At 45.5% G+C, this 20,995-nt stretch overlaps 1 protein-coding gene across 5 annotated transcripts in view; it reads left to right on the plus strand.

Annotated features, from left to right (window-relative positions):
- Nucleotides 1-20,995, plus strand: part of ema (C-type lectin domain containing ema) — a 93,054-nt gene that overhangs the window by 48,472 nt on the left and 23,587 nt on the right. For all 5 annotated transcript variants that reach the window (XM_089588397.1, XM_089588399.1, XM_089588398.1 and 2 more), the window contains 5 exons: nucleotides 384-434; nucleotides 3,651-3,779; nucleotides 6,706-6,826; nucleotides 10,987-11,138; nucleotides 15,589-15,907. In XM_089588397.1, coding sequence (XP_089444523.1) covers nucleotides 384-434; nucleotides 3,651-3,779; nucleotides 6,706-6,826; nucleotides 10,987-11,138; nucleotides 15,589-15,907 — 772 coding nt within the window. The remainder of the gene's footprint in view (nucleotides 1-383; nucleotides 435-3,650; nucleotides 3,780-6,705; nucleotides 6,827-10,986; nucleotides 11,139-15,588; nucleotides 15,908-20,995) is intronic.

Raw genomic sequence — 20,995 nt, forward strand, 5'->3', positions numbered from 1 at the left:
TTTCTGGGTGCTGATTACCTTGCTGTATTGATAGAGGGGCCGCTTCCACTGAGAAACGGAGCTTTGGTAAGCCAGAAGAGACAAAAAAAAAAAGACGAATCCACGGATATATGTGAGACAGTTACTGCGTCATTTCCTTTCTTCAAAAACCAATTTTCAATTTTCAAAAGTGGAACGACTGATTTGTAGTGGATGACCGGGCTTGTATAATAACTGTGGCTGTAGTTAGTGAGTGCCTTTTGCTGACTGTGACAAAATCTTCAAGTCGAATGTGTACAGGTTCTTGTGAAAAAAATTAGTGTTATGGGACTTCCTTTAAAACGCAGTCTACATGGTATTTGCTTTTGTTTTTCTTCGTTGCATGTGCTGCCGATGGCCAACAGAGTGAGGAGATCTTTCTCGACATGTTCGAAGACGAGTACCAAGAAATGAAGGTAATGCATTGCAGTATTTTTTCTTTTGTGCTCTGCTTGCCTGAATCCATGCTGGTTTCAGTGTACACTCAATCCCAGATGTATCAACTCTGATATTATCGAATTATTGTTTATATCACACATTCTCACCTATGGGGTAGAAACGTGGAGGCTAACAAAGAGGGTTCAGCTTAAGTTAAAGACAACGCAGCGAACTATGGAAAGAAAAATGATAGGTGGAGCGTTAAGTGATCAGAAGCGGACAAAGTGGGTGAGGGAACAAACGCAGGTTAATGACATTCTGGTTGAAATCAAGAGGAAGAAGTGGTCTTGGGCAGGGCGTGTAATGCGAAGGCAAGATAACCGCTGGTCCTTAAGGGTGACGGAGTGGACTCCAAGAGAATTAAGGTTGGTTTCTGTGGCTGTTGGCTTCTTTCATATTTATAACGAGCCCCTCATCCCCTTCTCTTGTTTGCTTAATTGCTTAGCGAGGGCCTCGGTTCTGGTAGCCTTGACGCCATAGGAGGCATAAGAGGGTTCTCACGCAGCTTCCACCCTCTCCGTTCGATGACGTTCCACGTCACACCTGCGGTAACTCAGGACGTTCCGCGCTGATGAACACTCTCAAGGTTAGGTTACTTGTAAACATAAATACCCCCGAAGGCAGAAGAATTGACAGCCGTCGCCGTAGCTCAGAGGTAGAGCACCGGACGCGTAATTCGGAGGTCGTGGGTTCAGATCCCACCGGCGGCATGTGGTTGTTTTTTCTTCTGCTTTTCCAATCAATTAGCTTTAAGCGATAACATATTGAGTAATATTCTAAATTGATCAACACCACAAAATAAATAAATAATTTAAAAAAAAAATCCCCTGTGCCCCTTGGTTTCTGTGGCTGTTGGCTTCTTTCATATTTATAACGAGCCCCTCATCCCCTTCCCTTGTTTGCTTAATTGGGGCGGCAGAGAGTTAGGTGAATGGATGAGATTGGAAAGTTTTTTGGATACGGTGGCCGCAACTGGCAAAGGACAGAGTTAATTTCAGAGACATGGGAGAAGCCTTTGCCCTGCAGTGGGGGTGGTCAGGCTGATGATGATGATTGCACAGAGTCAGCATCGCCAGGGAAATCCTGCGCAAAAGTATAGCCCCACTGTCCGCGTTTATTGAACTCAAGTTCATAGGAACATTCGATATGTCGAACTGTATGCCGCACACCTACGAGTGGCACTTCTCCTAATAGTGCTGTCACAATCGCATTTTGCACGTGGAGCTAGGTCAGCCATGGAAATGAGGGGAACACATATTTGCATGTAGTGGCGAGGTGCCTTATAAAGAAAAAAAAAAAAAAGACCAGTGACATGCCAATCAGCATCAAAATGGTGCTCAACTGGGCTTGGTTTGTTGACCTGCGGCCGATAGTCACTATCACCACAAACTGGTTGCAAAACTTAGAAACAGACCAGTGACATGCCAATCAGCATCAAAATGGTGCTCAACTGGGCTTGGTTTGTTGACCTGCGGCCGATAGTCACTATCACCGCAAACTGGTTGCAAAACTTAGAAACAAAACCACATAGTGCCGATCGGACTTTGATACGGCCCCCTTTCGGACTGTGTCCAAGTTAACTGGTTGGAGGGGCCCAATTTTCAGTTCACGGGGCACAGCGAACCTGATATATTCGGCCTTGGCCGCCGCTCTTTTGCATGCCGGGAACGTTGGTGCAAGAAAAGGAAGTTTGGATTAAGTGAATTGGGCGAAACTGTGTTGCGAATTAAGCAGCTTTGAAACATTCACAGTATACCTGGCCGATCAGCCAGAGCTTTGAAATTTGTTCTAGTTAACGAAAAAGGAAAATTGTTTGAATTATCGTGAGTCTACTGTAATCAAATTGTTTCATGCTACGATAATGCCTGACGAAAGAAAATTGTCTTCTGACATTGCCAGTTAGTTGGCTGGCATCATTTGTGTTTGCTTCTGGTTTTGTTTATGGAGATTGTCCTGTTTTTCGTTCCTTTATTTCCGCAGCCTTATTTGCTGGTGCCTTATGCTTCTGTGCCAATGTTCAATCAATTCGTAGCTGATGTCTCATGTTCATGCATTGTTCATCACTTTGCTTTTTGTTGCGACTTTCCATGTTGAAAACGTAGCAGCACGAAAAAACGAGGACAAAATAGACACAGGTACGACAGGACATATGCTGCACTTCCAACTGAATTTTATTGCGGAAACCAAAGCTTAAGTACAGCGCTACTATCGTCCCCGTGGAAATCAATCGCAATGATCCAAAAACGCCAGTTCATTATCAAGAAGAGACAAGGAAGCGGTGCTAACACACTGACCACCTGCTTTTCTAATGTGATATGCCTCAATAATCTCTCTTTCCATCCGATCCTTTCCATGCCCAAGAAACTTAGTTTTCCGAAAAATGGGTTTACACTTACAGTCCCGGCAGTGGATAGCAAGATGGCCGCTCTTTCCTTCTTTTACCAGATTGTAATGCTCCCTAGCTCTCTCATTAAAACAACGTCCAGTCTGACCTATGTACACTCTGTTGCAAGTGAGCGGAATGCTGTACACTACCTTAGTGGTGCAACGGGTGAAACCTAGTTGGTGGTTGATAGTACAAATCGGCTTTTTCTTTTTAACCATCATAGGACAAACTTTTGATAGCTTGCTTGGGGCGGAGAAGAGCACGTTTACATCGTATCTTGCTGCAATTTTCTTAAGATTATGAGACACTCTATGAAGGTATGGAATTACTTGAGTTGCCATCCTGAATTGCCTCAATTCTGCTTTGGAAAAGTCATGTCCACATAAAATGTTAGAAAGTATTCAATTGCAAACTGACCGACTGTGCATGTCAGGCTTTCCTCCAGATTCACTGTCAGCTGTTGCAGAGACGTTGCTACAAAAGAAAAAGCGCACCAAAGAGACAGATAAGCATGATGACAGGATAAAATTCAGTTGGAAGTGCAGCATATGTCCTGTCGTACCTGTGTCTGTTTTGTCCTCGTTTTTCGTGCTGCTATGTTTTCAAGATGGATCAATACCAACTGGCCCAAACTTTGGTGCTTTTGCATAGACTTTCCATGAATTGCTTGTTAAGTGTTCTTGTTGCTTTCAGTGAGGGCAAGCTTGAGCTTGTGTAAGCGCTATCTTTTGACACCCCCCCCCATCCTTTCTCCTTGATTGACGCCAGTGCCAGGAATCGAATTGAGCCTCTTCCGTGTTGTGCGCAGAAGAAGCCGCTCAACGTGGAGTACCTCATGATGGATGCCAACCTGCTGCTTCCCCCCATGGGCACCCCCATGTCCGGAGTGGAGTTCCACAAGCGCCTGCCCTGTGGAGAGGTGGAGCGGGCGCGAAGGGTCTGGCTCTGCCCTCTTCTGTTCTCTCCTTCCCCACTCTCCCCTTTCCCCCCCCCTCTGCCTTTTGAAAAGCCTTCACAGGCAACAAAATTTTGACTGCATTTTCTTCCTTGAAACAAGGTTCATGAATTTGTTTGCTGCAAACAGCAGTGCAGAAGATCCCAATGTGCGAGAAACTGCCTATAACAGAAGTTTGCTGTCTGTAATGGAAATAGTTTTTGGGACCCTTACACAAAACATAACATTGAGGCACTGGAAATGATCCAGCGAAAGTGTGTGAGATTCATCTTTAATAAATATCGTTCTACTGACTCTCCAACCACTCTTATGGCACAAAACAACATACAGACATTGCAAACACGAAGAAAAATTCAACGATTGAAATTTCTTTTCCTACTCAGAAATAACAAACTCTCCGTGAGCCCAGATTTATTTCTTAAACTGATCACAATGCGACTAACATGACATCGTCACACGGAATCACTAACACCTTACAGCGCTAGAATCAATGCTTTTAAATACTCATTTTTTCCTCACACAATAACTCAATGGAATGAACTCTCGCCTGAGGTTGTAAACAGCATCGATGCCATTAACAAAATTACTTATTGATAATTGCCGACTTGTTTTTTTTTTCCTTGTTCTTTACTATGTTCCATTACTGTTATGTGTGTTTTGTGCTATGTAATCTGCCGCGTCTCTTTTTTTTTGTGCTTTTGCCCCTCCTGCTTGGACCCATCTATAGGGTCTGCAGTATTCTGTAAATAAAATTTAAATAAAAAAAAATGAATCAGGTGGTTGATGGTTGGTTAGAAATCCTCAAATACAAACCGTAATTGAAGGATCTGGGTAGAGACATGAAATCTTGAGAAGAAAATTATAGCTAAACTTGTTGAAAGCCTTCAAAAGTCTAGAAAAAGAGCATCTGCCAGCGTAGCATTACAGGACTGGAGAAGATATCCCGTGAGGTACGCAAAATTCTTTGCTGGGCCGAGCACTGGGACCAAAAATGAGCGCATTGCTGTTTATAGACTAGCAGGGAATGTGCAGATCAAAAATAGAGACATAAGCTTGAATTCGGAGAACCCCATGGCACATTTGGGAGTTCAGCTTTGGGCCTTGTTGCTGGTGGCAGTGTTCCCATTGTTCCAAGGTGAAAAAGTGATAGCTGAAATGCTTCGCTGTGGGCAACTTGTGAAGCGTGACATGCTCGGAGGCGGGGTTCCATACATTTCAAGGAATGAAATAGCAAGTCCAAAGCATGTTTCGAAACAATAGTATTCCATAATCTGGCCATCTCCCAAACCCTATGAAAGGCATGCTAGGCAGAGTTCTAGATGGCATGTAAAATTGGTGGCCTGAGGAGGAGAACATGAGAGGCTTGAAATTTGAGCCATAAAGGAATGTGGGAGCCATACCAAGGCTGTGTACTGATTATCTGAGTGCATATCATGTTATTGTCATGAAATTTGGCCCTTAAAGTGTGCTGAAAATGACATGGGCCAGGACCTTCATTTTTATTTTCTTTTTCGTCCCAGCATAGTATCGTACTTACCCACCCACGTAATGAACTTACTCGCATAATGAACCCCCGCCTCTTAATTGTTGTTGTTGAAAATTTACTTCATTTTTTAACCTCTCGTAAAAAATGCACACCTGACCTTCAGGGCCGGTGTTCAGCATGTTCACTAATCTCTCCACAAATGTCGCAAAATTGTTGGATCGCGTCAGGATACAGCAAGCATCTTTTGAAGTGAACAAACATCGGCAACACTAATGTTGGTGACGCAACTTTAAACCATGCGCTTTTGTTGCCGACGGTCAGATGGACCTCAATTGAAATACGCTTTTGGATTGTTCCCCAAACACATTCGACTAGTATAACGCGTTCTGCACCGCATTTTGTATGCATTAGCAAAGATTAGGTGGTGGTTTGCCTTTAAAGGGACACTGAGGAGAGCACTATTAATATTTTTTTTATAGTAAAATCCGATAGTTCGGCATGTCATGGCTTTGTTGCCACTTGGCCGGCAGCGAAAGATGCATGTATTTTTAAGAAATTTGGATTCGAAGTTGAAAAAGTTTTTCCCGTCTCTCTGATTCAAACTTGGGATTCTCCTATGACGACACAGAACTAAGAGACGTGAAACATGACTTGCGCATGACGTAGCGCAGACTCCGTGATTTCTGATGGCCAGCAGTGCGGCCTAGCAGCAGCCGAAAAGAAAGCTACCGCCGGCCGCACGTTGAAGGCATCTATCGGTTATTGTGGCCGTCGCTACAGTCGCTTCGATTACGTTTGCACTGGCGTTTTGCCAGCGTTACGATGGATCTCGTTCTCGAAGTCGTCAACGAAGTTCTCGCAAATAGACACCTTTAGCATACCGTGTACCTTGTTACCGCTAGCGGAATACTGGGAGCCCGCCTACCGCCGGAAAACAGGCGCTGATTGGTCCCGATGCTTCAGGAGCGCGCGTAGTTGCCGGGCACGTGGCGCCATCTGGTGACGTCAAGGAGATTTGCGCATGCATTGGCTGCGCCTCAGTGATTCGTGGCTTCTCGTGTTTCAGTGTTACTAGAAGCATTGGTTCTAGCAACACTGCTTTGTCCTATGACGTCATGACGGTTGTACTTGCGAGTTTGGCCTGTGGCGGCGATACCTGTATTTTGGTTCTTGCTCTTTTCTACGTTACAAGAGCTTTGTTGTCAGTATGAGTGGCGTTTTTGTAATCAGGAGCTGGTATTCTGTCGATACAAGCCAACTTCAATTTCTCCTCATTGTCCCTTTATTAGCCTCCTTTTTGGGTGGTTGCTTCTGTTGTCAGGTAATATTACAGACTACGTCCGCATTGCCATTCGCTTTGTCGTTATGCCGCGCAGTTTGCAGCCACCTAACGTATTGTCCCCGCCTGTTCAACTTCCGCAGGCCATCCGAGTGTTCTTCCTGCTCCGTGAACTGTCGCTGTTCTTGAGCAGCGAGAGGGAAACCCAGCTGCCGCTCACCAACCTGGCGAGTTGTGTCAAGGTGGACGATGTCCTCGACCTGAGTGAGCATCTCTCTTCTCATTCGTGTTTTATGCGAAGCATACTACTTTAGCTACCACTTCAGCCCTTCACCGTGGTTATGCGCCTCCAAATCATGTGATACATGACGTCACACCACGTGACACGATGACGTCACGGCAGTGGAGAAACGGGGGCGCACCTCGCGCCGTCGCTGTGGTTGTGCGCCTCCAAATCACGTGACACGACGTCACACCACGTGACACGATGACGTCACGACAACGACGTCACACCACGTGATACGATGACGTCACGGCAGTGGAGAAACGGGGGCCCACCTCGCGCCGTCGCTGTGGTTGTGTGCCTCCAAATTACGCGACACGATGATGCTTCGCATTCTCCAGGCTTAACCAAGTTAAGCCTCAGCCATTTTTTCATCTCCTTAGTGGTCCTCATCAAGCCCTAAAGCTGTGGAGGTTGTTTAGGGGGTGGGGAGAGTGGGTGTTTGGGCTACCCCACAAATTCTTCTGGGAGGAAGGGAACTAACTTTGCATTGCTTCAGCCAAGCAGATGCTCACTGTGTGAGTGAGTGAGTGTTCTGTTTCAGCAGTGTGTGTAGTGGAGTCATAGTGATGGTTCAACAGCGCAAACACACACAGACCAAGAAGGAGACAAGACACACACAGCGCTGAACTTACAACTGATTTTTTTATTAGGAAGAAGCATGTCATAAATATACACACACGAAAACAACACACACGAAAAAGCAGCGCACATGCGGAATGTCATCAATCTCATAGTACTAAAAAAGGTAAAACCGCTTTAAAAGCACGTGTGTATCCATAGAACCGCTATCCCCTGTGTAAAGCGCCTGTACATCCTGAGGGCAAATGTCTTGCCGACAGTGCCACAAAGCGGTGCAAGCTCGGCAGATACACACAGCTATAAGCGTTTTTTTGTGTGTGTTGTTTTCGTGTGTGTATATTTATGACATACTTCTTCCTAATAAAAAATCAGTTGTAAGTTAAGCGCTGTGTCTGTCTTGTCTCCGTCTTGGTCTGTGTGTGTTTGCACTTTTGAACCATCACTATGAATCTACACCAACTAGCCCAATCTGCAGTTCTTCTACTGTGTAGTGGAGGACTTGACACAAGTAGGAAAATGGGGATCAGCACTACAAGCACCGTATTTACTCGTGTAATGAACCCACTCCCCACTTTTGTGGTTGAGTATTTACTTCTTTTTTTTTTAGCCTCTTGTAAAAAAACACACCTGACCTTTAGGGCTGGTGTACAGCATGTTCGCTTTATCTTGCCGTGATTGGCTGCTGCCGTGATTGGCTGATTGCGCTGTGATACAGCAAGCACCTTTTGAAGCGAACAGTGCTAAGTACTGGCGACATGAATGCGTTTGATGCAGGGACATGACTGTCGATCGAGCACTTTTGTTGACGATGGCTGGGTGGGCAAGTGGGCATTGGCTGCTGCCGTGATTGGCTGATTGCGCTGTGATACAGCAAGCACCTTTTGAAGCGAACAGTGCTAAGTACTGGCGACATGAATGCGTTTGATGCAGGGACACGACTGTCGATCGAGCACTTTTGTTGACGATGGCTGGGTGGGCAAGTGGGCGAACAGTCGGGGGGATGTCTGATATGAAATTTTGCCTTGCACAGAAAAATCCGTCAACTTTTTTTTATCTGTGTAATGAACCCTCCCCCAAATGTTGTAAACTTTTCTGAAAAAAAAAAAACAAAGAAAGTAAGTGGTTTATCATGCAAGCAAATATGGTATCTAGTATCCTGCTAGTGGGCTTACTGTAATATTTTCTGTGTGCTTGAAGTGTTGAGCAGAATTTGCACACACACACACACACACACACACACACACACACACACACACACACACACACACACACACACGCACACGCACCCGCACACACACACACGCATGCGCGCGCACGCACACACACGCATGCGCGCACGCACACACACACACACGCATGCATGCATATTTTTGAATGGTAAGGTGCTCCCTAATCTCGAGGCAGACTTTCAGGACTGGTCTCATTGTGTTTTTACTTGTTTGTGTTTACCATGCTTGTGTGCTGCCAGTACCTGTTTTGATCACGTGTTTTCTGCTTGGGATACTGCTTTTACGTTTACTTTTTTTTGTGTGCTTGTGGATTGCATATTGTCACGTTGTAGTGACGGCAGTCCAGCGGTCAGGAAGACACCAGAAATACTTGCAAACGAAGCTCTTTATTTGGGCTGACTTGCGCCCGCAAAAGAACTGAATCACTCGGTGGCGGCGTAAGCAACAAGCGTGCTCGTCAATCGTCGAACTATGAATGTCCGCCGCTCGCGGCATCGCTCAATTTAAAGCCGGCAAGGAAACTTCGAGATAACAGGTGAAGATCTTCTACAGTAATCTGGAAACACATAGATGCAGCCTTTCATGGCTGCGATCAATCGAGATTAGACTGCGTCACGAACGTCAATCGAGACTGCGTCAGTCAATCGAGGCGTCACGAACAAAAATGATAACAGCCCTTTCCTGCAGCCTTGAGCTTGAACGAACAAACGCTACAATGATACGTGGCAATATTGTCATGGGCATATGGAGGTGGTAATGAAACGATGGGCAGTTTAAAAAAAAAATCTAATTGGTGAAGTTGGCCGCCGCGGTGGCTCAGTGGCTATGGTGCTCGGCTGCTGACCCAAAAGACGCGGGTTCGATCCCGGCCGCGGAGGCTAGAATTTCTTTGGAGGAGAAATTCTAGAGGCCCGTGTACTGTGCGATGTCAGTGCACGTTAAAGAACCCCAGGTGGTCGAAATTACCGGAGCCCTTCACTACGGCGTCTCTCATAGCCTTAGTCGCTTTGGGACGTTAAACCCCCCAAAACCAAAACCAAACCAATTGGTGAAGTTGCGTTTACTAAGCAGAGCAACAAGAAACTTTCTAATGATGCTACTGCTCGGTAGTCATCTGCTGGATCAAAGTGGCGGTGATCTACAGCCGACCTGTTCTTTTGTGACAGCAGTTGGACCACTAAGGTGACAGAGTAGATTCCTAGGCAAGCAAAATGTAGCTAGGGGCAAGTGGACAGATGAGATTAAGAAGTTTGTGGGCATACAGTGGTTATGGCTGGTGCAATGCTAAGATGTTTAGAATTCGATCTGAGGGGCCTTTTTCCAGCAGTAGACATAATCCAGCTGGCGATGATGGCGCCGTTTTTATATGCACAGTTGTGCGTTCCTGATTGCTAAGTGATTGCCATGTCAGATTGTTATCGCATCGCGGTGAATAAGCAGCTTGATATGCCGAAAGCGTAGCTTCCTGTGAAATAAAAATGTGTTAATGCTGCATGTCTCTGCTAGGCCGAGAGTAATACCCGTGCCACACGGACAGATTTAATGCCATTAAGTGCTTACTGCCTTAAGTTTTAATGGCATTCGTTTGGTGCCACACGCGTAAATTTAATGGCATTAGCCTTACTGCCATTCGCGACCTACTGAGTTCACCACAACTCATTCGGCCGTGCAATGTGTGCTCTCGTTCCCATTCTACACGCAGAAAAGCATGCAGCTTTGTCAGTAACAACTTCCTAACCAGTAGGAAATGGTTAATTGTTAACTTCCAGCCAGATGAGGCACCTAAACCGCATTTTCGATGCGAAGAGCGCCATTTTAACCAGCCTTATTGACTGGTACTCTCGACTTATGGGCTGACATGCGAGTTTATGGCTACTTTTTCGACTTGTAAAGCAGGAACAGCCATATTTTCTGGAAAATCGTTTTTACATTACATTTGAACAACATTCCTGATATATTGTGCTCATTAGGAATGTTTATATTCAGATGAAACTTTTGACTACCTTGCAAGCGTTATCGTCATCGCCACTTTCGATAATGTCATTAAATGTGGACGTGTAGCACCAACTCCGAAAATAATGGCATTAACAAACTTAAGGCCTTAAGCATTTACTGCCATTTCTTGTGCGCGTGTGGCACGGGTATAAAAAAACGCGAGGTGTTGTGCAATGCACTTTTTTTCGGTTTCTAATTATTTTTGTGCTTACTTTGGTCTGCTGCATTGCACTTTTGGTTCTCTTTACTTGTTGACTGCTAAGAAAGTTAGGTGTTCTGTCTCGCGGAGGTAGTCGTAGTGAGGGACGTTTCGCTCGCTCGCTTCACTGGTGCAGACAACAGTGACCTGATTGCCTGCACGGTGGTGAGCAAGGACTCGCAGAAGATTCGCCGCTTCATGGTGATCGACGTGGCGCAGCTTGTCCTCGTCGAGCCAGACTCCAAGCGGCTCGGCTGGGGAGTGGCCAAGTTCGTTGGCTTCCTTCAGGTGCCATTTTTTCTTTTTTTTTCTACTGCCAGACGTTTCTGCACTTTTTCACGCGGTGTACTGACACCGGGAGCTTTTCAGTTTTTAGTGGGTGTGTGGCTGCAGCTAGGGATTAAAAAAGAGAAGCAGGGAAGAGGTCGTGCAGGTATTTGCACATGCTTTCTCGAGTGTGCCGGTGCTTCTGGCTGGCAAAGGTATATCACGGTCGTTGTTGTGCATCTCAAGAACAGTGCACCAAATAACTTTTGCTTTGCCCACTTGTGGTCTTGCAAGCAGCATACTGCTGCACATGGGAATATCCAGTATTATTAGTTAAAGAAATTAGTCAGCTTTGATCGGCGGTTTTTGTTTTTTCGGGAAAAAAGGCATACCGTATTTTCCGGTGTATAAGACGCGTTTTTTTTTTTTTAAATCTTGCTGGTGCGTCCTATACAAGGGTGCGTCTTATATGCGAATTTTCCGGGTTTTTTTGCGAGTTCAGAAATTACTCAGGTTCATGTTCAAGCTTTTTTCACCGAAAAAATATTACTAACAATAACGCGGCTGCAACATGGTTAATACTGCAATACGCAGACCGCCGTGCGCAACTTTTTTAGGTGAACTTTATCATGAAACGGCGGGGCTGACCAATTCCGGGATCTTAAACACGCGGCCGTTTCGGAGGCCCCAAGGAAAGGTAATGTGAAATGCCAAAAGATGGCGACAGTCGCGCTTCTCGCCATTGTCAAGACAAGCCAAGAGAAGCCGATGTTTTTTTTTAGTCACCTTTTTCAAGTACGTAGTGCGAAGAGAATGCTTCAGACGCGTTGCCTTTTCGATAGTGCATCCGAAGATGAAGACTTTGAAGGTTTTATATAAAAAGAAATGGTTATGGACATAAAGAGAGTTCTTTCGCTTTTTTTTCTTTTGTGCTAAAACGTGGGCTGGTATGGCATGAGTGTTGCCTTTTTCGATCACTTAGCGTTGCTTAAGAACTCACACGTACGGTTCATTTTGCGATGGTCGCATAAGCATGTTTAATTAAGCCTCACTAGCCTAACTGGGTAAATTTGGGTGCGTCTTATACACGGGTGCGTCTTATATACCTGTTTTTTCAATGACAGCCTGCATATATGGCGGGCGCGTCTTATACAAGAGTGCGTCTTGTACACCGGAAAATACGGTAGGTTAAAAGGGGGGTGTTCCTGAGAAGGGTACTAGGTCTGTTCACCTGCAAGGCGTAATCCTGAGAAATTCAGTCCTGAGTTGACCGCACCTGTGGGTGGTCTATATTGTTGTAAATTTGAACTTTGGTTTGTACTGTTTGTGGGCTTTAGACCGGTTAGTTAAGTACAGTAAGTGCGCCAGATGGTCTGCTTTGTGCACGTGCTTCAACATTTCAGCACATTCCGAGACTGTGTTGTGAACCTTTGTGCTGCCTTTCATTGAGGGCTATCACAGGAGAAGTATTTTTAGATTTTTTTAGTCATGTCTGGAGTGTCATTCTCAGAGTCTTCTTGGGCATTTGCGTAGCTGCCACAGGACAGGTCTAATTTGAGGTCACTGGTAGTCCTGCATTTTGGATATACAGTCAAGCCCACTTATAACAATACTGGTTATAACAATATATCGGATATAACAATCGTGGCACGATCAGCTTTGCCACGTGTTCTATGGTAAAATAAACTGCTTATAGCAATGCTGTCAAGGCACATTATTGGTTATAACAATTAAATCTGGTAATTGAGCGTCAACTGTTACAGAAAAAGAAAAGAAATGCTACAACCACACCAGCATAACCATGCTTACAACACAAAAGCGCGCACGTGGGGGGCCGACCAATGGACTAGGCTGGCGCAGCAATGCCACGAAAGCAAAAGAGGCAGGCGTCATCGCCTCAGGAGAGCCGCTGCATTGTTGCATTGGCTACGCGCGCCATGCGTACCCCCAATCAGTCGGTGCAGCGCGCGTGCGTGCAGCCAGCGCGGTTTTTCTCTTGTCAGCTGTCACCGCACCCTTAGTTCTGCATGCTTCTTGAATTTCTCGTAAGAATCACTTCCAAAAAGCCGGCTTGATTCCTGTGACGTGGAGGTGCGCAAAGCTCCCGTTGGCACAGTGATGGCGGTGCTTTGGTCATCGGTGAACGGTGAACATTGTTCCGGTTCCCTGAAGTTCGAATTAACGAGCTTTTACAGGCATTAGAACAATCAAACCACTCCGGATATTTACTATCAATAAATGCTCTGAAGTTTGTCATCTTTTCTTTTTTTTTGGCACAACCCTGTTATAACAATTATTGGCTATAACAATGGTATTTCCATGGCACTTTACGAGAAGCTCATTTTACGAGAAGAACCAGGCATACGCAGGAACACTCACTGGCACCAATTTTCGCCCGCACAAACACAATTAAAAATAGTTACTTCCCTAGAACTGTATTTGAATGGAATGCATTACCTTCTCATATTTTTCTGTCCAGCAATTTTGTAGCAGAGTTGGAACGTCATCTCTTTATTTCATGAGTTTTGTTTGTTTTGTGTTGCGATGCCTGTCTATATGTTCAATTCTGATTGATTGTCTGACTTATTATTTTTTTCTCTATGCATATGCTTGTCATTTTTTGTATTGAAAAGTGTTTGAATGTGCCCCTCCTGCTAGCACCATGCATGGTCCGCAGTATTTCAAATAAAAAAATTTGAATATTGTTATAAGTGGGCTTGACCATAGAGTTTCTTACTATTACCTAGAGGGAAAGCTGGCGACCCCTCTATGGGAGTTTGCATGGCGACCCCTCGAGACCACTTCAGCCACCATGGGCGCTCAAAGCATCATGGGGCGGTGGGCTACTTGTTGTGGAACTGCAACTTTTGGCCAAAAAATAATAGAAAAATTAAGCTGTTTGATAACTACAAACGTCATAACTATCAATATCTTGTCTAATGATTGCAACAAGCAAGCAGAAAAGCATTTATTTATTTATTTTTTATTTATTTATTTACCCTCAAGGCCTAGGAGGCGTTACAGAGGGGGTGGGTACAGGGGTTGAACAAAATTTCAACAAAGCAATTTGGAGAAAAAAAAAAGAGAAAGCACACGCGTACAGGCACTCCTGCTTGGGCAGCACTGCTGCCCGCAGTATTTGGAAATAAATAAAAACTGAAACATATGTTGCAGGGCTTAAGAAAAGAAACAAAATGCTCCAGACACAGCAAACAAGTGACAAGAAAAAACATGAAATAAGCAGGCTAGACAGTCAAAAAAATTTTTAGCGCATTTTTGAATGCCACAGGGTCTTGAATATAGGCAATGGAGGGGGGAAGGTGGTTCCAGTCCGTTATAGTTTTTGGCAAGCAAGAGTCAGAAAACAGATTTGTACAGCAGTGTGGGGCGCGAACTTTATATGTGTGATCGACACGCGTTGATAGGTAAGTAGGTTCAGAAAAGAGTTCACTTTTAAGTAAAGGGTTATTGAAATAAATTTTATGAAACGGGCACAAACGGGAGATCTTCCTTCGAATATGCAAGTTCGGTAGACCTAGTTGTGATTTCATTAAGGAAACACTTGCAGTACGGGCATAATTAGACAGAATGAAGCGCACTGATCGATTTTGAATTGCTTCGATGTCGTCGGTTAGTGTCGAAAGAGCTGGGTCCCATATTGCGGAGGCATATTCTAGTTTCGGTCGAATTAATGTTTGATATAATATTACTTTGAGATGATTTGGTGCTTGAGAAAAGTTCCTACGCAGATAACCGAGAGTGCGATTAGCATTGCTGGTAATATATTTCACATGAACATGCCATGAAAAGTTGTTTGTTATGTAAACACCCAGATATTTGTAAGATGTGACATTTTCGAGAGCTATGGAGTTAACTCTGTAGCTGTAAGGTATTTAAGGTAAGGTATTTAAGTGCAAAGTTTGCCCAAAATAACAGGCGACTCGCTCTCCTATTGGCCAAGTAATGAACACTATAAAATCTAATATTTCGTAATTAACAAGCGCATTTTTAAAAGTAAATATGTTTCCAAAAAAAACTTTGTTGCTTAGATACTTTAAGAGATTTTTTAATGGCATTTCGGAAAAGTGAAACCTTTTATTGGCGTCGTGTGTCGTCGCGTTTTCACTACTATGGCTTTTGCACACTGCGTTCGCGCGAAAGTCGTCTGCGCACACACGAACAGCGTTTTTGGAATGAAACATCTCAGTAGTGCCACTCCGTGTTCCCGAAAAACTACGACTGTGCCGCAACAAGTAGCTCACCGCCCCATGATGCTTTGGGCGTCCATGGTGGCTGAAGTGCAGTGCCGCCAGCTTTCCCTCTAGGTAATAGTAAGAAACTCTATGGATTATGCTGATGCTGCTGCTGTTGATGGTGATGTGAGTGAGGCTTTGGTGCTGGTTAGTGTGAGACTATTCTGGTTGCTAACGGTTTCCTTCGCATTCGGTTGATCGGCGCGTGGTGCGACCAGGACATTGAGGTGACGGGCGACAAGGAGGACAGTCGGTGCCTGCACATCACGGTGCACAGTCGGGGCGCGGCCAGCCGGAGCAGCGGCCCCGGCAGCGGCCCCCTGCTGGCGGCCCGCTTCCTCTTCGACGACCACATCCGTTGCATGGCGGCCAAGCAGCGCCTCAACAAGGGACGCCTGCGCGCGCGGCAGCGGAAGATGCACAGCATTGCGCGGCTGCTGGACCTGCCGTTGCAGCCGCCCTCTCCGCTGCGACACCACCCGCACACGCCCAGGGCACCCTGCGGGGCGGGGGCGGCACTCGCGGCCACATCATCTGGTGAGTGGGCCTTGGCTCACTGCTTTCCTTATCCTGGTGGGGCATTTCTGTAGTAGTAAAAGCTTGTTTATTTGACCCCCAATTAAGGGGGGACCCTGGCCTTGAAAAGAAAATTTTATTAATCTAGATATAGTAATGAAATTTTCAGGCCACATGTATTTTTGTGCGCTGATTTTAGATATGTCATTCAATTTCATGTAAAACAATTCCTTGAGCACTTGTGCAATTTTTATGCAAGTATTTTGGGAAAAGTTTTGAAGAAAATTTGCTGCAGGAAACTCACTGAAATGCATGCCATTGGGTTCTCTTGACACCAAGGAATGCAATAAGGGTAAAGTTATCATCCTGGCTATCATAGAACTTGAGTTATAGGGTACTGAAGCTGGCACTTCAGAAACAGGGATACACACTTTTCTTCTCATTTCTGAAGCGACAACTTCAGTACCCTATAACTCAAGTTCTATGATAGCCAGGACGATAACTTTACCCTTATTGCATTCCTTGGTGTCAAGAGAACCCAATGGCATGCATTTCAGTGAGTTTCCTGCAGCAAATTTTCTTCAAAACTTTTCCCAAAATACTTGCATAAAAATTGCACAAGTGCTCAAGGAATTGTTTTACATGAAATTGAATGACATATCTAAAATCAGCACACAAAAATACATATGGCCTGAAAATTTCATTACTATATCTATAATAATAAAATTTTCTTTTCAAGACCAGGGTCCCCCCTTAAAGGTGCACTGAAGAGGAATCTGAACTTGTCTTTTTGCCGCGGGAACTCGATCTACACGCTCCTAGCATTCTTAGAAACTGCGACTTATTGCCCTGTATGGCCGATTTCCCAAATTAAATCGAATTAACGGCCGGCTCCCGCCCTTTTTTTTAAATTCTGCCTCGTACGGTGGGTGGAGTCGACCAACGCGTGGAGTGCCTTTCACCCAGTCCCGTGGCGACTTGCTGCTCTGCCATCGGCGGAGTAATACGTAGTAGTCCGTAGTAGCAAATAGTCCGCGCGTATTTTTATTTCTGCGGGCTTATTTTGCGGCTATATTATCTGCGAATGAAGCTATTTATTCATGGAAACCTAAAAAACAAAATAAAGCGAAAGCAAAGCCTCCACGGAGCTGGCTGAAAGGAACTTCACGCGTTGGTCGACTCCGCCCATCGTACGAGGCAGAATTAAAAAAAAGGGCGGGAGCCGGACGTTAATTCGATTTAATTAGGGAAATCGGCCATACAGGGCAATAAGTTGGAGTTTCTAAGAATGCTAGGAACGTGTAGATTGAGTTCCCGCGGCAAAAAGACAAGTTCAGAATCCTCTTCAGTGCACCTTTAATTTGAAACCAAAAGGAAGAAATGGGCTTGGGCAGGGCACGCAATGCAAAGGCAAGATAACCCCTGGTCCTTGAGTGTAAAACGGAGTGGATTCCAAGAAAAGGCAGGAGTAGCAGGCGGCGGCAGAAAGTTAGGTGGGCGGGCGAGATTAAGAAGTTTGCGGGGATACGGTGGCCGCAACTGGCACATGACAGGGTGAATTGGAGAGACATGGGAGAGGTCTTTGCCCTGCAGGGGGCGTAGCCAGGCTGATGATGATGATGGTGAATTTGGAAATCTGGATAATTTGAATTGCCGACACCCATGTAAGTCTGTGGCATCGGACGTTCGCTAATTTGGACACTGTGGGTCTCGCACTGGTTTATTCAGACGGACTGCTGAAGGGGTGCCGCGTCCAGATATGACTGGCACAGCAAGATAGTGTCGAAATCATCATCAGCCTGGTTATGCCCACTGCAGGACAAAGGCTTCTCAAGTATCTCTCCAGTTAACTCTGTCCTGTGCCGGTCCTGGCCACCCTATCCCCGCAAACTTTCTTTTTAATTTTTATAAATGACATTGTTAAAGAAATTCCTGTCAAAATCAAGCTGCCGACGATTGTGTATTATATCTTGAAATACGAACTCCTGCTGACCAGCTTTTTCTTAATGACGCCTTGGCTAAAATTCATGATTGGTGCTCAACGTGGCAGATGAGTATTTATACTAAAAAAACAGTTTCAATGCCTATTACGCGGAAGAAGCGGCCATTAAGTTTTACCTATACTATTAATAGCCATCCCCTGTCTACTGTGGACAGCTACAAGTACTTGGGATTAACGATTAGCTCTGACCTACGGTGGAACAAACACATTTCTAATATTAAAAATAAAGCTATAAAAAAACTTGGCTTTTTAAGAAGATCTCTCCGGTACTCCACGCAGGAAATTAGGTTACTAGCTTACAAATCTTTTATCCGACCTGTATTAGAATACGCCTCTTTTGTGTGGGACCCTTATACTAAAGAAAACATTAAAACACTCGAAAATATTCAAAGAAAGTCAGTGCGATTTATTTATAATTCATACAGCTGGCAGACGTCCCCTACCATGCTACTTGAGAAAGCAAATTTGGATTCTTTGCAGCTCAGGAGATACCGCGAGAGGCTTAAATACATGTTCATGATTGTTCACAACAAATTAGGAATTAACAGCAGCAAGTACATTGAGCTCGTCCCGGGTCGTTCGACACGATCCTACCATTCTTTAAAAGTGAAAGAATACTCATGCCGCACTGAAACATACAAGAATTCTTTCTTCCCCCGTACTGTGCGGGAATGGAATGTCCTCAAAGCGAATATTGTAGAGGCTTCTACTGTGGAGTCATTTACGGCGTCGCTTAGGAATTCGTAACAATTTTGCAGCATTCAACATTTCCTTTTTTTTTCTTTTTTCTTTCCCCAGTGCTCATTTTGATGCGAGGCGTCGTCTAATATTGTATAATGTTGTTTCTTTTCGTCGTTCATTTTTTCGGTATTGTGTGCTGAGTTGCGTGTACCTCAAGGAGGTTTTCTTTTTGTCAAAGTGTATTTTACACCCACTCCTGCTTAAAGGGCCCGTGCCCACCCCAGCGCAGCAGACACTCTCTACCTCTCTTTGAGCGAGCCTCCTCTCCTTCCATTCCCTCCTCGAAATTCTTCTCTCCCGCTCCTCGTCGAGTAGGCTCGGCAAGGCAAAATCACCCCTTCGTTCTCCGGTGTAAGCCGGAGGCGTGGTGTCTGTGGAGTGCGTCACAGGGCGACGTCATGGCCCCGCCTTCAATAGAATTCTTTTCTTGGTTTTTGCATTTTCTCCGCACGCTGAACGATCGAGAGGCGCGATCGGCTCGACCACCTAGACTTGTTAGCAAGCGCATCCTTTCATACATCTGTTTGTCATTCCCAGTTAACGAGCCACCTTTTCATTTTCTTTTAGGCCTCCCCACCGTTTCACGAGCGGAGGGGCGGAAGTCGGTTGTGTTCGAAACACACGGCGAAGCGCGGACCCGGCAACCGCCCGTTTGCTTTTCTCCATGCGTGTTTGTGTTCTGTGTGTTTGTGTCTTTTCTCCGCTCCAAAGCATATATCATTCATTGGAGTCAAGGCGTACGCAAGATGCACGACAGATAAGCGGTGTGTGTGCGGAGCGGTCAAGTGGGCGAGCGAGGGAAAGGCTCTGCTGCACTACTAATTAAAACCTTGTTTTGGGGGGCTCGCATAGAAGAAAAGAAACTGAGAAGGGAGCGCGCACGCAGAGCGTCTCGTGACGTGACCACGGCAGGGGGGGGAGGGGGGGGGGGGCGAACCAACTCCCTCAGTTTTACTATTTTTTTACTTTTTATGGCTAGGGTTCAAGGCTGTCGCCACACGCTCCCTCCGCAGTTTTTTTTTTTTTTTTTGTTCCTTCATGCGGGTTTGTAGGCATGAGCCAGAACAGAAGGCGCTGCGGAAAGCCTTGTGCAGACGACGCGACGCCAAGGCTACGCCCAACCTTCTCCCGTCAGTCAGAACGATGCACCAATGGAGTGCCTTTAGCGAAAGTAGCCCCCCTTGACGTCAGCGGGGTGCAGAGTAGTGGGCCGGGCCCGTTTTTGAAGGAAGGAAAGAACGAACGGGCTTTGATTAGAATTTTCGCAGCTTTTCGGGGCGCGCATGGCTCTAGTATTTTGCAGAGGTTATCTTCGATGCCTCATCTATGCAGTGGGCTTGTTTTTCAAAAATGTCCGGACCCTGGGCAGTGGCCCTTTAAGGCTTTGCAATAAAGCCAGCAGTCTTCTGTAAATAAACTTCTTAATCTCATCCGTCCACCTAACTTTCGGCTCCCTCCTGATACGCTTGCCTTCTCTTGGAATCCAGGATGTGGGGGGTTCCCGTGGCAACCGCCCAGTGGTTGCACCTTCTTGTGTTCTCGTAGTACTCTCCTCGTACCGTGGTAACCACCTTCTGGTCAAGCTTTCCTGTGCTTTCGCAATACTCTCCTCCTTCGATGGTAACCACCAGCAGGATGATTTCCGTGTAACCAGCCTCTGGTTATGCATTACTACGCTCTTGCCGTACCCTCCTCCGCCTTCCACAGTAACCACCTTCCAAGTGGTTCCCATGGCACACTGCACCCACTGGTTATGTTGACGATTACGGCATACTACTACTACTACTACTACTACTACTACTACTACTACTACTATTACTAGTACTACTTCTATTACTACTATTACTACTACTACTACTACTTCTACTGTGCAAAATTCATAAATGGTAGCTTAAAGGTGCACTGAAGAGGATTCTGAACATGTCTTTTTGCCGTGGGAGCTCGATCCACACGTTCCGAGCATTCTTAGAAACAGTGACTTATTGCCCTGTGTGGCCGATTTCCCCAATTAAAACGAATTAACGTCCGGCTCCCGCCTTTTTTTTTTAATTCTGCCTCGTACGGTGGGCGGAGTCGACCAACGCGTGGAGCGCCTTTCACCCAGTCCCGTGGAGGCTTTGCTTTCGCTTTATTTTGTTTTTTAGGTTTACATGAATAAATAGTTTCATTCGCAGATAATATAGCCGCAAAATAAGCCCGAAGAAATAAAAATACACGCGGACTATTTGCTACTACGGACTACTACGTATTACTCCGCCGGTGGCAGAGCGGCAAGCCGCCACGGGACTGGCTGAAAGGCGCTCCACGCGTTGGTCGACTCCGCCCACCGTACGAGGCAGAATTAAAAAAAAAAACGGCGGGAGCCG

Source organism: Amblyomma mixtum, chromosome 4 (assembly GCF_055824585.1).
Source record: "Amblyomma mixtum isolate Tamu chromosome 4, ASM5582458v1, whole genome shotgun sequence".
Lineage (NCBI taxonomy): Eukaryota > Metazoa > Arthropoda > Arachnida > Ixodida > Ixodidae > Amblyomma > Amblyomma mixtum.